The following is a 16,566-nucleotide window of genomic DNA, read 5'->3' on the forward strand; positions in this document are numbered from 1 at the left end:
CATATACATTATTTCTAGAAAATAGTTTTTTTTTTATTCTGTTGATGATCAGATCATAACATTTAATAATCTCATCACTAACATCACAGCTGGTGTATCTCAGGGTAGCATCTTATCTCCATTATTTTTTTCGTTATTTATTAATACGATTCAACTTTGTACTTCTTACTATCTTTATGCAGGTGATCTTAAAATTTACTCGCTCGTTCCATTACCTTGACTCTACGAAATATATAGTAAATAAAGACCCGGTACACATATAGAACTGGTGTAAATCTAACCCTAATAAAACTCAGGCGATTATTATTGGAAGTCCAAACTACATTTCAAGAATTTGTTGAGAAAGTCTACCTCAAATAGTAGAGAGACTTTAATCAAATGTTATCTGTAAGAGATTGCTCAAGTGATAAGACCGCCTTTTGTACCTTTATGTATATATATTTTAATCTGTATTTTTTATTATTGTATTTCAATTTAATTGTTCAATTCTCATTGTATATTTTTATGTTTATGGTGCGATAAAGAGTTACATAAATAAAATAATAATTTAATGCAGCTGGATATAGTTAGTTTAACTATTTACTTGAGCTAACGTTAAATGTAACGCTATTGGGTCAATTATAATTAATCTTTCAAACAATAGCAAAATATAATAATTAGCAGGATATCTGTTATAAAAATTCCGTCTAATTACATATCGCTAGGTAAAATTTTTATCTTATTTTTCGCATATGGGGTCAGCTAAGCTGTTGCACGTCGACCCATACGGATCTTTTGTGCTAGCTTAGCTTGATCACTAGGTAAAATAGTCATTCATCAGAAATTAAACCCCAAGTAGACCAAATTCGCATATTTTTTTACAGAAATATAGCCTAAAATTGCCTAAATCTACTTATCCTGTCAAATTATCGCTATATTGATCTGAGTTGATTTCCCCGTTTTATATTTGGCTAATGGCAACCCAAACAGCCGAAGCTAAAAAAAAGTATACTCTGACATTTCCTCTCGGTCGTTGTGTCATAAACATAATATAATTCTTTCCTAAGTGTCTTTGCGAACATGGCGGTCGGTAAAAATAAAGGCCTTTCGAAAGGCGGTAAAAAAGGTGTTAAAAAGAAGATGTAAGTTTGAAATAGATTCAAGATTTTGTAGTTTATTTATTATAGTATCCATTAGATATTATAAAAGAATTCTGATCACTGTGATTGTTTTATTATTTATGGATACAAGTTTTGTCTCGTGTCCTTTACCAGGATTTCTGAAAATCATATTCGACTTGTTGTATTGGTGGCGGTTTCCAGACATTTAGTAATTTAACAGATCTGTCGTCGCAAGTGGCTACTAAATCACTGTTAAACCTTAGAGAATTTTTAGATTGAGAGGTTATGTTTTAAATTTTTGTTTTTAGCGTTGATCCCTTCACACGCAAGGACTGGTATGATGTTAAAGCACCGTCTATGTTCACTAAGAGACAAGTGGGCACCACCCTTGTCAATCGTACACAAGTGAGTGGTTTTTTTTTCTAACCTATATTATGTTATTAATTTTATGTACCGATATTTACTATTTTCTGATCGGTAGGAACAGATTATTAATTTTAGGTTTCATGGCAGTAATATTTACAGTCCACCCTTCTTGGACTTAATGTAGTTTTATTTTTCATTACATGTAATAAGCTATTTCTATAGACAGTAATGGTTTGTGCAAACCTTGTCTGTGGTCACTCAAGAGTTTAGAAATAATTAAGTTGTTATATTTGTTTGATTATATACACATTTTTCATTTAACTTTGAAGTTTTTTTTAGTTTGCTGTTCACTATTTTACTGTCCTTGTTGATATGGGTGGGGGAATGCCTGTAGTAGAGTACATACCACATTTATTATCTAGGTCAACATAATGTTTTTTAGCATTAACATTAATCAGTTTTTATGTACTTTGTTTAAAAAAAATGCCACAATACAAAGGTTTTTATATTGGTGACTAGGGCTTACAGTGGTAAACTGTTTTAACAAAATGCCTCTCCTAGAACTGCAGGTTTAATTCCTGTACAATACAGACATGTGTCTTGTCATTAGCATGTGTTTGGGTTCAGCTTGGAGGTTATGTATTTACAAAAAAACAATACAATAGAAAAAACAAATTCAATTGCTGATTAAATTGGCATGAAGGTAGATGAATAAATGATGTAGGAATGAATATAGATTAGCATTTCTATTTTTTGAACTACAGTTATAGATAACTACATATGTTTTATTTTTATGATGACACACCTAGCTCGCAATGACACAGAACTGATGAAAACATTTGTTCCCTTTTGATTTACTGCTGAACACTCTCTTTAATGTTTAAAATTGTTATGCTATATGAACATTATGCTGTATAAGTTGAATTCTTTTAGGGTACAAAAATCGCTTCAGAAGGACTGAAGGGCCGTGTGTTTGAAGTTTCACTGGCTGATCTTCAAGCTGACACTGATGCTGAAAGGTGTGTATCATTTATCATTCTAGATCAAAAATTAAACAAATATACTATATATAATTATATAACTGATGCCTGTGACTTTATTTGTGTGGTATTTGTTATTCCTGTTTAGTATGTATCAATTTATGTACCTACCTATTTATTGTGTTTGGGAATATACGACCAAAATAAACAAATTTTGTAATTTTTACTATGCCATAGATTTGTGAAAAAGTAACTTAAAGGTTGTATGGAAGAGCTTGCATAGTGTTAAGGTGGCCTTTTGTATCACTTTGTATTAATAATTTTCTTTCTATACCACTTAGGTGACAAACATTTATATAGTCCACTTGTTTGTAAATGCAATAATAATGCAATGCTAGAATACAATGTGCAGGTTGCTGACTCTATAATATACTGTGTATTAATTTGCAAATGGTGCATTAAAATCTAAAATAAATAACTTGCAGTCCAGCTATATGAAGGCTCACCTTATGGTCTTTATATCGTTACAAACTGCAAATAATAAAAGCTATCACATAAAAAAGTGCCTTTCTATCACAACTTGTAGATTGGCCTTTTATGTCATTGCAACATTTATTTGAAGTTTGTTTATCGGATTTCAAAGTTTTTTTCTTTGGGGGAAGGTATTTAATTATATATTACTGTTTATAATTACTCTTCTCCATCCAAAGCTTCCCTGGAAGAGATACCTTTTAGTAACAAGGCTACCCATTGTTTTCTGTTTTCTTATTTATTATTTTAGTGTGCAAATAAGTTTCTTTAACATTTTAGTTAATATTTAGATGAATTATGGCAATGTATGAAGTAATAATATATTAAACACTATTTTATCAGGTCCTTCCGTAAATTTCGTCTGATTGCTGAGGATGTTCAGGGCCGCAATGTGCTCTGCAACTTCCATGGTATGGACCTCACCACTGATAAACTCAGGTATGTATTCTGAATGAACTTATATTTTTTATTTATTAGGTGATCTGATATACACTTCAATAAGTTTCTGTACTAGCCCTTTTTAAAAAAAAATACTGATTACCATATGATAAGTTTGAGATATTCTGCAGTCCAGCTATATGGAGGCTTATAACTTGTCTTCATATCGTTTCAAACCTGCAGATAGTAAATGTTATCACATGATATAGTGCCTTTATACCTGTGTACATAGGACTTTCATGTCACTACTACAATAAATACATGGACCGCTATAACGCGAGCGCGATTCGCGCCTGTGAATATTATTTGCATATGGATAAGACCTCTTATTGTTTTTGAAAATAGTTTGGCATTCTCGAATTTAAAACGAGAGTAAAACCAACCATAAATAATTGCAGTTGGACTCACAATAGCTATTATGCAACGAGTTTGAGATTGAGCTACGATCCTAGTCATTTATTTACAATTTTGTAAATATTTTACTGAAATAGATATATTATTTTGCTGTAGTGTATATCACAGGTTATTTGATTAAAATGTTTTTATTCTACTACCATCAGTATGTATGTAACTGCCAACACTCGAAGATTGACCATAATTATTATTACCAGACGTTTTACAACCTTTCATATTAGCCATCAATCTCTGACTGCCATTTCATTTAGAATTAAACAAAATAATTCTAATCAAATAACCAGGAGAATTTTGTATCCAGGTGGATGGTTAAGAAATGGCAAACCCTCGTAGAGGCCAATATTGACGTGAAGACCACCGACGGTTACCTCCTACGTGTCTTCTGCATCGGTTTCACCAACAAGGACACGCTGAGTCAGCGCAAGACGTGCTACGCTCAGCATACCCAGGTATTTTAATTTAACATTCTTAAAACGGACAAAGCTTCCATTGCATATTTCCACCTCTAGCACCTTTTGCATTTCTTTTTCGAGCACTTTTATGAGGTTTTTTTTTTAACTAAGTATATTAACAATGCAATTATCTGTCAATTTTCAAAAACAATTGAATAAATGTCAATCTTTTTGATTGATTATTTAAAAATGTGTTCTGCTTATGTAATAAAACGTCAATCATAGAATATGTTACATACAAATCTACCACTAAAAATTTTGTACCTACTTAGTATTTTTGGAATTTTTCGAATATTTTTTATCAAAATCCAAATCTGGTATTTTAAATATTTACTCAGACGTGTCTACACATAGCTTAATCTTCGCTTTCATCTTGTGGTGGGCTCAGCTCGCACAGTTCCCCCCTTAAACGTACCTATGAAATGCGCAGCCAGGGACGTCATAGACATAGTTGTAGCTGTCTATGTCGGTCTATTTACAAATGATAAGCTGCGTACAGTATCGTGGCATCACCATGAACGCGGCTCGCGGGGTTCCGCCGGCTTTTTGTGGAGTTGCTACAAATCCATCTAAATTTCAAGGAAAGGACTAGTACTGCATTTTTAAAAACTTGGAATTGCATTCATATATCATAGCGTAGTCCTTATATGTGGCAACTCATAAGTGGTGCCATTGGCATCACTTTACGTTCAAGTCTGTAGGCGATGTTTACAACTTTCTGTCACTTGGGCTTTAAGTATCTCCCTGTGATTTCTTTTCTGTAGTAAGGCTACTGGAGTTATTTTTGGAAAGGGGTTATTTGATTGGCAATATCATAAAAATCCGTTTCTTATAGTTTTTTTTTTTGACTAATTACTATCTGTCATCAATTGGCTTTTGTTTACAATCTGTTATAAAAAAAAAATACAAGGCATTACTGCTTTATGTCATTTTATTACGTTCCACCACAAAATCTAGCAACATCTTCACATCTGTTGTAGAGAGTTGTTAGACGCAGGCGATCAAGGCGGGATCAAGTTATTACTATATCACATTATATATGCCACATTATTGAGGCTGTTTAAGAGTAATATATTCAGTCCAATCTCCTCCAATCTAGCCTTTATGAGCATTGCCAATGTGCTGTTAGAAACGAAGCCATTGCAACAACACAAGCAAACTCCTCTCGTGCTGCAGGTGTTAATGGCTTTCCACCAGATGGAAAGCGGTTACTGTCACCCATTGCCCTGTTTCAATGCGTTGTTATTTTTAAACATATAGAAAATCAAGTGCACATCGAGCTTCTTAGGAGCTCTTGTACCTGAACTTATGATTTTGTAATTACAAATTTTCTTTAGATCCGAATAACAAAACGACTTAAGGAATAGCTATGAACTATCATAGATCGCTACGAACGCTATACTACTAACATGAGCCGTGAGTTTTAATTTACCTTTCACTTCAGGTACGCGCGATCAGAAAGAAGATGTGCGAAATCATTACTCGTGATGTGACCAGCTCTGAATTGCGAGAAGTGGTCAACAAGCTGATCCCTGACTCCATTGCTAAGGACATCGAGAAGGCCTGCCACGGAATTTACCCACTCAGGGATGTTTGCATCCGGAAAGTGAGTCATTAACATTTGGATTAATTGATTTTTAGAAGTAGTTGAAAAAATTGTTTCCTCTTAAAAGAAGTCCTAAGGGCATTAAGAGGGACCACAACTGACTGTTTATGATTATATATCTTGTATAATTATTAAGGATAATACCTGTCCTTTAGAACTGTTATGGGAACTGGATAAAATAGATAAAGCAAAAGATGTAGATGTGAGGTACCCTTGGAATTATATTAAGTTCTTTTCTATTAAAAAAAAAAAAGTCAATGTGAAGAAATAATTTACAATATTTGAACTACATATTTTCTTTTCTAATAATTAAAATTTATATAAATGATGACACACCTAGCTCGCAATGAGTACACACATGATGAACAATTTGTTCCCTTTTGATTTACTGCTGACAATCTCTTTAAAATCTTCATTAGAAAATCGACTTTACGCCTACTAAAACAAGTCCCAATTTCAGGTGAAAGTTTTGAAGAGGCCGCGATTCGAGATCGCTAAGCTTATGGAACTGCACGGTGAAGGAGGCAGTGGTAAACGAGGGGAAGTCGGAGACAAATCAGAACGCCCCGAGGGTTACGAGCCGCCCGTACAGGAGAGCGTTTAAGTTTATATTATATGTGGAAAAATTGATTTTTTGTTTTATTGCATCATCCTGCGTACAAATTCTGAGTGCAAGTATATAAATTAGTATTACAACTAGAGGGAGAGATTACAAATATCATCTGCCTAAGTAGATAGAGACTCTTTATTGTTTCTTCTATAAGATTACAATAGTACCTCTGTCTTATCTTTGTATCTGCCACGAATCACCTGTGCTAGCATAACTGTTTAGGATTCAAGACAGATGTGGCAGTGTTTTTTTAACGCATAGTATCTTAATCCGAGGGATTGTTAGTAATGCGAACTACCAGTCCCATTACTAGCAATCTACCCTGTCAGGTCGACCTTTACGTGGTACCCCCCTGGAAACGTATTCATCATGAGGGGCTAACGGGCCAGCCTTTTCATTCTCACCTGTCATCTCACTGGTGCCTCGCCAACGCATACCGTGTGCGTGAGCGGGGTAACTAGTTCATTATCATCCATTAAAAAAAAACATCTTAGTCTTCAAGAATGGCATTGCACGAGGGAAACAATGGTCATTACTGTATTTTGCAAAGTTCTTGGTCTTGTTCATGTCTATAGATGACGTCTACCACTTTCCATCGCGGGCTCTCAGCTTGTTTGGCATGTTTATCATAAAAAAAAAACTTGAATCTATTGTCATATGACCTGACCGATCTAGAGTTGCATTGTATTCATGACTTATTGAAAGTAGATACCGTAATAATTCATGTGACCTCCGCAGAATAGGACATTTTGTTCGTCGAGAACATAATTTACGTCAGTCTCATTTAACAGACTTATATGCAATTTTTTGTTATATTGTGACGAGCAGAACTACGTGCATTGAAAATAAAAGATTTAAATTCAAAGACAATTTATATTTCTATAATATAATATCACCAAATTGTTTCATCGCTTTATTAGTCAACAAATTGCAAAGCAATGTTTAACATACGATTTACATAACATCATTATTATAAATTTAACAATTTATAATTTTAGTCTAAACATATTTTTAAGTAAAAAATGAGAAAAGTCACGTTTCATTGTATTTTATTTATTAGGTATCTACAATTTTAGTAGTAGTAGTTTATAAAAAAAAAATCAAAAATGCTTATTATTAAGTTTACTTAAATAAATTATTTATTATTATTTTTGTGGTGTGCAAAAAATTTTCCAAGTTTCGGGAAAGATCTGCGGACTTACACAAATGGCAAAATAATCTAATGGTACATTTCGTTTCCCATTTTCTTTTTAGTACTTTTTTTAGTAACAAAAAACTAAACTGCCTAGTAAATTATCAGCCAAAAAAGTTACAAAAACAATAGACTACAAATGTTGCTATCTCACCCATATAAATACAACAGGTAAAATAGTCTATGGATAGTATGTAATTTGTATCTTGCTAGGTACGTACAATGATTTTATGACGTCGTTTTGAAATAAAAATCACGAATGTTAAACTCGTAAAAATATTAACTAATTCTTAAATATATACTTAAATGCTAATCAGATATACAGAAAACAACAACTTATATATGCTCTGTTTCGATAGAATTTAATTAAAATGTGAACTAAACAAAAATAATCGACCCAATCGTACGGAAGTCTGCTTATATTCGATAGTAGTACAAATCAATTAATTGATCAAAATTAGGTTACCTTTTTCTTAAGTTCTAAGGAAACAGATTAGCACTGGTAGGTATTTATGGGCCTATACTTACTATAATTCTCTGAAATGGGAAATTGGACTTTCATTCTTACATATATGTATGTATATATTTAAATCTGGCAACTGTAGGCGTATATAAGTCTCTTAACGTTAGCCATCCACTTTATTTTTTTGTTACCCTCGTATAATTAATTTCCCATTGTATATAAATTAATATTTTGTATTGATTCAATCGTTGGCTTCTCATTTCAGAGAATTACAATTATTTTCCTCGAATCTTATTTAATTGACCATGTACATAGATAATATTTACACTTAATCTAATACTCAGATCTTTATTCAAAACATTAAATCAATCATTACAATGTATACATAAGATTTATGTTATCTCTCCTAAGAACAAAAATTCAATATCTTTGGGTCAAGGATTACTATAATAGGAACAAAGCAGCTATTCACAAATAAACTAATAGGTACTACTACCAGTGGGTACTACAAGTTTAAGGACATAACAATTTTCAAATATCGTGAAAATATCGTTGCAAATATTCAAGTAAGAAATAGTTTTAGATGAAATGTAAATAAAATTATTTTAAAGTTAAATTAGTCTAATTAATAAAGAAAAGGTTTAGATGATTTAAAATGGAATGAGGAATTTGCTCACATTTACAAAAATGATTACGATTAAATCAACAGTATCTAAATGTGGTCAAATTTAGGATAAAATGGATATGCGTAAAAGCTTTTACGCATTTAATGTAATAAAGATTCTGTTTCATAAAATGTTTTCGAAAATATGGGACATTAAAAATAATCAACAAAATTGTTTCTTTTCTATGTAACTTGAAATCTGATGGGTAGCAATAAACGTTACAGTATGAATTGTGACATTCATGGTACCTCTTTTGAATTGCCATGGACTACAGTTAAAAATTGGCGAATCTATCCCGTAAAACATACAAAATATTGTGAAATTGTTTACAAAGTTCTTTTTGAATTTTGCATATTTTTACAATGAAAATATGAATGAAATTTACTTAATAAAAATAAGTAATTGAAGAAATTTTTAAGAACAGAAATAATAGAAATAATTTATATTCAATTATTATTTTACCTAAGTCAATGATTTTATATGTCATTTAATCAGTAACTTACATATCCTAAATAATTTAAGTGATTGTTAAATCGCATTTTACAGCTTATGTCATGTTTATAAAATTATTCTTAATAAATAATAATAAAAAAAAATAAACGAATGCAATAGGAACACACTAATTGCTGGGCCCTCAAATTAATACCAAAACTTTAATTGTCGTTTTCAAAGAATGAAACTTCTGAGTGATATAACCCAGAACACTTAGACATCAAAGAATTTCGAAAATAGAATAACCAGTAGATGAGCAAACGGCGACCATTACATGTCAAAATTAAGGTTTTAGTTCTTCTACTTATCACGTGGTCGCTGTAGTTAGCTTATTTATATAAAATGAACAACTACTATAACGCAGTTAGATTGTATATGGGCGGCAAATTCGTCACATTATAGTGTGTAAGGCACGTTTAAAAAGTCGCTTTTTATAATTCACTAGGTTTTTAATTAGATCTTGCACTACTCGTACAGTCTATTTTTAAATTTTACAAATAATGCAGCATTTGCCAATCATACAGGATGTGCCCATATAAGGAGTCTTGGCGAGAGGTAAACGATACGTATTGAATGTTTACGCTACTGTACGCATGAGAAAGAATGAGATAACATGTGTACAGATTATGATATGTAAAAAAATGATGCCAAAGTACTATTGGATTTAGGAATAAGATCGTTTACCACATTTAATTGACGATAATTGTCCAGTCATGACACGACTACACGACTCACTATAAATGTTAATATTATTTACATGTGCTGCACGTAAAAAAAAGTTGAATATTTTATAGTTTTACAATTTACTTTGGTACTGAGGATAGTCATTAAAATACACAAAACATGGAAGTTTATTCTCTCAAGACATTTGCATCTTTTCCATTTCGGGCTTGTGGTGTATTGATACGCAGGGCTTCGGTCTTCTGCCGAAGATTAGTGTAAATAAGCATAGTGCTGATATGATCAGCGAAAGTATGCATATTACTCTAATGATAAGTTGTATTGCGGCCGTGGAGTAGGTGCCGTGGTAAATCAATGTCTTTATACTCTCCGGTAGTTCAGCCACACTCTGTAAATAGATAATATCGTTTATTAGATATTAGCTGTTTTCTTCGACTTCGCCCGCGTGAATTATATCAAATATTTTATATGTTAAGGATATAACCTATCAGTGTATTAAATTCAAATCTATTTAAGTGTGTGAGTGAGTAAGAAAACATTGTTATTAGGAAGTAGGATTTGGATTGATTGGTTGATTTAAATGATCTTTCGTTTTGGAAGCGAAATAAGAGGCTCTTAAAACTATAGTGTATAAAAGGGATAAAATATTGATCTTAGAGATTCGATTGTCATACTTTTTAATTTAAATTATCTGCGGTTTATATATCTTTTAAATCCGTGCAATCTCAAATCGTTTATATGTGACAAATATACAAACTTTTATATGCATTTTTACATTCGAATTATACTTTTTAGTCTTTATTGTTGTTTAAATTACATGCAACTTTCGTAAATTTCCACTGTGTTATTATATTTATGGAAATGGAAAAAAATATATCAAAAGAAAATTTGAAATAACTGCAAAATGCAATCCCAAATTCCTCTATCCGGGAGGTCAGTAATCTTTTGGGAAATTTAATTTTAGTTTCCAATCCTCCTTCTGATTTGAAGCCGGTTGAAAATGCAAAGTATCTTTCATTTCGTTGGTAAATAAGTCTATTATTATAAACAATTATTTTTATTACCAATTCAATCCACGCAACAGGCAAAATGATTCCTTGCTTCAGAAATCCAAGAGCCGTGAACATGGGCGTCTTCTTGACTTCAATATTGATTTGTAAACTGAAATATAAAATACGTTAATTATGCAACAGAGTACTTATAGTAATAGTAAAAGACATAGGACCTACCTACCTCTATAATTGTTATTGAAGTAGCTATAAGAAACCAGAGGGAGACTACAAAAGTCTTGACTAAAACGAAAAAATTGGGCACATATCTTTCTGATGTAAAGCAGCTGTTATCTACATGGTTGTATTTCGGTTCGAAGTAAGGGTGGGTAATATATTATATATTTTTCGAAAGGTGTTATGGTAGAGAAATTATAAGATACGGAAGTTTAACTTCTTCAAAAATGGCAACGTATGAACGGTGATATTCTATTATATTTACGGTCCTATCCACGTCTGTAGGAGATCTTCCATCAGGTCGGTATTCAGCTTGTTTAACATTTTAAGCTTTATAAAAAATAATTACCTGGATTTTCCATAAAGTGTCAATCCTAATGTCTGGTGTATGTCGAAGTGCGACTCGTGCAGTAGGGGATCTGGGTGTAAGCCGGTCACGTCCTCACGTAGCCGAGGGTCGCCTAGATGAAAGTGGGGAAACGAAACCAGGGCTGGAGCACCTGAAAATGGACAGAATGTGTGACTTATTATATCCTGCATTCGTCGATGCACAAATATTAAACTATAAAGGTAGTAAACAGACTTGACTGCATAATAAATATATATATATATATATATACCTAATAGTCAGTTAATGGCTAGAATATATAATTATATAGATACACATGTGTATATATAAATATATATTATTATATAGGTAACGCTACAAGAGTCAGAGGTACACATGATGACAAAGTGACCTGACATAACCTTCACTTATCTCTTTTAATTAATACCTCAACGGCATAAAATCCCGTGTAAAATAAACGTTGGTTTACACAAATATCAGAAATTTCTTAATCGATTTTAATGAAATTTTGTAAATATGATTAGTTAACAATAATAATATTTATTGAAATCAAAAAGACATGTAACATTTATACATTTGTTCCCAAGACTTCACACTAGGATTCCCTGTACGTATCGTAAAGTCACGGGCCCTCTTTTGTTTACAAATCGTATTAACTAATTTACAAACTTTAGCTATATAATCTATTCAGACATATATATACATCTTTACACACATAGTTTATTTGCTCCCATTTGAGAGATAGGGTAGTTTAAATCCGAATGAGTGGCGTTGTTTTCGACGCATCGCATCACTGTTTGATATCACTCACCCATTGTACAAGCTGTGACATTGATGACTCCCTTTGGCGGACAAGTTGCTGTATCCACATGGCAGTAGCACTGATTGTCGGGATTGCCAATTGGATCGTCGAAAACATTGATTGGCATCTTGTACCGGAGAAGGGGGATATCGTCGATCTGTCAAGCAAGATAATCACGAAGATAAGTCATTGATGGTACCTAGATTTGAACGTGTAGACTGCCCCCTAGATATGACAAATGCTAAAATTATAATCAATCATCCAAACATCTAAAATATAAACATCATCATCATCATCATATCAGACGTTAACCCTTCTTTGCATAATGGTGGAAATTTCCATCATAACATTGAATGCCCAAAAATTATATAAAAGAACAATTTCACTTTAAGTTGACCGTGTCTGGATACCTTTTTAATGTCCTTTGCAAAATAAACCATAGCTGTCAAATTTATTTTTTTAACAATTTTCCTTTAATTTTTAACATGAATTATATCGCCTTGATTTATTTCACCAATAAAAAGAAAACATGCAAAGAAGGGTTAACTTCACTGCTGAACAACAGGCTTCTTCCAATTAAGAGGCTTCGTCAGTTGATGTCACGCTTGGCAGGCGGGTTAACAACCGCACTTAGGGTTCGGTGATGTTTTAAAAGGGAGGTGGTGCCCATCCCTCGACTATCAATTTCCCTTAGTCTTATCACAATAGTTTTGATAAACTATTTAATTAGAATTGTAATTTTAGAGGCAAAGGTATTACAGAATGGATCCAATTCTCTTATAAAGGATGCTTTTATACGTATTTTGTTGTGCCTACACAGTGTTGTTCAGTTAAAAAGGCGATGGTTACCACTTTCTATTAACTGGGCTTTGAGCTGGTTTGCTTTTCCAAATTTTATTAATAACGTTAATTATCGTAATATAATAACCTTATCTAATGTGATAGGGGCGAGCCTACCACTATCACTCAGATTAATTAGTATTATTATCAATATTTTACATCAGGTAGTTTTTCTGTAAAATAAATCAGCAAACAATTTAAGGTTTGGAAGTTCTTACCTCTACGTCTTTTTCAAATTGGTAGGGCAGGCGACGACACAAATTAGGGAAGAATACGTGAAGCTTAGTTTTCTTGTCTAGTTTAGACGGGGGGAACATTGTCCCATCTGTAGCGTCGATGCTGAAATAAAATAATTAAATTTATTATGCATGTACCTAGTAATTTTATTGATGGGAGAGGATTGGTAATAATAGAGTCCTTATTCTTAGCAATATACCTATTTTGTCATGTGGTCCCTCCGAAAATCATTATGGTTAATCTTGGTGTAATAGTCATGGTTGGGGGGGGGGGGAGGGATTGTTAATAATGTAATGGGGTCTAACAGCTCCATTGCTAGTCATGTACCCTATCAGGTCAACCTCCATGCGGTTCCCCTTGGAAAACATCGTAGTTAATTCTTGTGGAATTCTTCAAGATGGGCTAACTGTGCTTTCATCCTCAGCTATCACCTTTCACTGCCCCGACAGCGTATACCGATAGCGCAAGCGGGGTTACCATTTCATTTTCACCCATTAAAAAAAAATAGTCATGGTGGGCGAATTGCCTTCAATTCATTCTCATATATCATCTTTTAACGATACCCCACCAGAGTAAACTAATTGCGTAAGTTTAGTGAAGTCTTATATTTTTTCCATGGGAGTGAGACGCTTATATTAACACCTTATCTAATGTTTTGTATGATGAATTAGGTAAAAAATTTTCATACACCAAAATTTCATTAAACATCTCTTCGTTACTTTTGCACGATGTGCAAAAGTAACGAAGTTACAGTTACAGGTTACAGTTTTGTTATTTGTCTAGATAATTAATCGTAATACACGCTCGATCATTCACTATCTAAATGGCGAGTGAAGCTGAAGAAATTTGTTTTTATTATTTTCATCATGAAGTCTAGAGCATTCCTATCATTATGGATCCTGACAGTTTATCAGTTTAATTATATGTACCTATATTGATTAAAGCCCAGGCGCCATAACAACTGATACCGAAATTTATGAACTGAAAAACTATTATTGCTAATATATTATTGCAAGTAAATTATCACAGTACTGTATAAACTTTCGACCTCAGGGATCTGATAATATTTTGAGTAGGTATAACATTGCTAAAATGTTAAACTAATTGATAACGATTTACCACCTTGTCTATAAAAAACCAGCGATGGCAGATTGGATACTGTATTTTTTTTGTAATTTTGATTAAACATTTTTTGTTCGCGAAATTTTGGAGAAAAGTGTCTTAGAGACTTAGAGTAATTTGGGTAGTTTTTTTTAACACTTTTGTAAACCGTACAGCGGTATAGAAATACGAGAAATATCTCTGTACATGGTAAAAGTCGACTGATAGAGAATGTTTGTAATATTATGTCCGCCTTATGCACCACATTTTATTGGTCGATAAAGTTTAAATAAAAGAAATAAATATCAATGATGGTAGCAAAATAAAGGAGGGTATAAGAGAAGGAGAGCAAGGTGGAAACGTAAAGTAAGGCTTTTTTTTCGTCGTTTGTTTTGTGGCATATAGAAAAACTTGGTTAAAATCGATACAAGTTTGTGATTAGGTAAAAATAAAGGAAATCGTATCAATTTGGGGAAAAAACGTTTGACATTTGGGTAAAATTAAAAAATCGCATCTGGCAATCCTGATAAAAAATAAAATTCTATAATCCCCTATAAACCTGTTTTAGCTGTTTTACTCAGGTGCTTCATAACTTCCTGTTTAATTAAAATTTTTGTTTAAAAGGATAAGACAAAACACTTCAATAGCTTAAATAGGTACTAAATAGGGCTAGAACTTAACTCTTGTTAGACATTAAGGATAAGTTTGAAATGTTATAGCTATATTTTTATATAAAGTTGATAATTATTGAAGGTGTTCATATCCATGGGCGACAGTAACTGTACTTTACTGTAACAGTAATTTTTTATCAGGCGGGCGGTCAGATCTTTTCTCCCTTCTTATATAGAGTATAGATACAGTCCATCTGATGGTAAACGGTCACTGTAGCCTATGGACGCCCTCAACACTGAAGGTAATTGAAAAAACCCTCTGAAACCGCACTGGATACAACCATTTAGGTTTTAACATGTGAGGATTAATCCCATGTCGATGGTGAGAGATTATACACGATGAGTTAATTCCCTGCGTAAATTAGGACAAACTAATTTGTAGGAAATAAAAATACGACTAATCTATGTAGCAAATGTCATTTAAATCCGTTAAATCCTTTAAAAGAGATTTTACAAAATTTCTTATTTGTAATATTAATAGGATAAAGAAAGTGGATATGAGAAAGAGTATAAAAACCGAAAATAAGCTTACCAATTTTAATTTTGAAGGGGAAGGGAAGGGACTGAGACATATAAGGGGCAACAATATTTCTGTTTACTTTTCTATTACGCTGTAGTCGGCCCTGATTCTCGAGAAACTGAACTGTTAATTATCTCCGAAGATAAACCTATGAACTCAATTAGGTATATCTCTTACATTATTCTAAAGATTCTCATTGAGCACAGATAACAAATCAATGGCCTACATTGAATGCTTATTACTTTATGAGTCTAGTGACAAAAGAGATAAAATAGGTGTAATCACTGCAAGTCCCTTATTGTTGTATAATTTTCCTGACACGAGTAATACATTTAATAATAAATTATTGTATTTTTTTATCGGACAATTTGTATTTTTTTTTTACTAATATTATATTATAATATTATGATTCATAGATCATTCCAAGGATTGACTGGTAGCATTAAATCCGCCTTTTGTAATAGTACAATTTATATCTATAATTAATTTGGTCAATAAAGTTTTTTTAAATAAACGAATTAATGAATATGTAAACAAATGACAATTGACTTGACCATATGGTAGACAGAAAATCGATTAATTAATTTAATGTTTCGGTTTGTTACTAAACTCAGTTAGAGAGTATTTCTTTAACAATTTCCATAAAACTTGGTTATTTTTTTGATTAATTTGCATTAAAATAGACTATATTATTAATATTATAACAATACGTTTAGATACAAACCAGTTAATTAGATTTTACGTGACTTCGTTTAATTCGGCTTTATTTTTTTGTTACGCGATATCTTTATTAATTTTGGTAAGTTTTAGCAATCGATAGAATATAGTAA

At 32.3% G+C, this 16,566-nt stretch overlaps 2 protein-coding genes across 2 annotated transcripts in view; one reads left to right on the forward strand and one right to left on the reverse strand.

Moving 5' to 3' along the window:
• The first annotated feature begins 961 nt into the window (after nt 1–961).
• LOC113514189 (40S ribosomal protein S3a) lies at nt 962–6,517 on the forward strand. The gene is made up of 7 exons (XM_026898185.3): nt 962–1,121; nt 1,409–1,505; nt 2,400–2,485; nt 3,320–3,415; nt 4,131–4,278; nt 5,726–5,887; nt 6,348–6,517. Exons 1-7 carry the CDS (start codon nt 1,060–1,062, stop codon nt 6,489–6,491), a joined length of 795 nt encoding a protein of 264 aa, XP_026753986.1. The 5' UTR covers nt 962–1,059; the 3' UTR covers nt 6,492–6,517.
• Nucleotides 6,518–9,212: 2,695 nt separating this feature from the next.
• The window catches only part of LOC113514205 (scavenger receptor class B member 1-like), a 46,698-nt gene continuing 39,344 nt past the window's right edge, over nt 9,213–16,566 (reverse strand). Inside the window, exons 8-12 of the mRNA XM_026898215.3 lie at nt 13,426–13,546; nt 12,377–12,524; nt 11,566–11,716; nt 11,055–11,151; nt 9,213–10,378 (exon numbers count right to left, since the gene is read on the reverse strand). Coding sequence (XP_026754016.2) covers nt 10,169–10,378; nt 11,055–11,151; nt 11,566–11,716; nt 12,377–12,524; nt 13,426–13,546 — 727 coding nt within the window. The 3' untranslated portion in view covers nt 9,213–10,168. The remainder of the gene's footprint in view (nt 10,379–11,054; nt 11,152–11,565; nt 11,717–12,376; nt 12,525–13,425; nt 13,547–16,566) is intronic.

The sequence above is a fragment of the Galleria mellonella genome, unplaced genomic scaffold (genome assembly GCF_026898425.1).
Source record: "Galleria mellonella isolate WM207_F2 unplaced genomic scaffold, CSIRO_AGI_GalMel_v1 utg172, whole genome shotgun sequence".
NCBI lineage: Eukaryota > Metazoa > Arthropoda > Insecta > Lepidoptera > Pyralidae > Galleria > Galleria mellonella.

Bases quoted from the DNA above. Each gene is read 5' to 3' on its own strand.
- LOC113514189 (XM_026898185.3), top strand. From the start codon at position 1,060: ATGGCGGTCGGTAAAAATAAAGGCCTTTCGAAAGGCGGTAAAAAAGGT. The intron at 1,506-2,399 runs GTGAGTGGTTTT...GAATTCTTTTAG, and splicing joins CCCTTGTCAATCGTACACAA to GGTACAAAAATCGCTTCAGA. The intron at 5,888-6,347 runs GTGAGTCATTAA...TCCCAATTTCAG, and splicing joins GGGATGTTTGCATCCGGAAA to GTGAAAGTTTTGAAGAGGCC.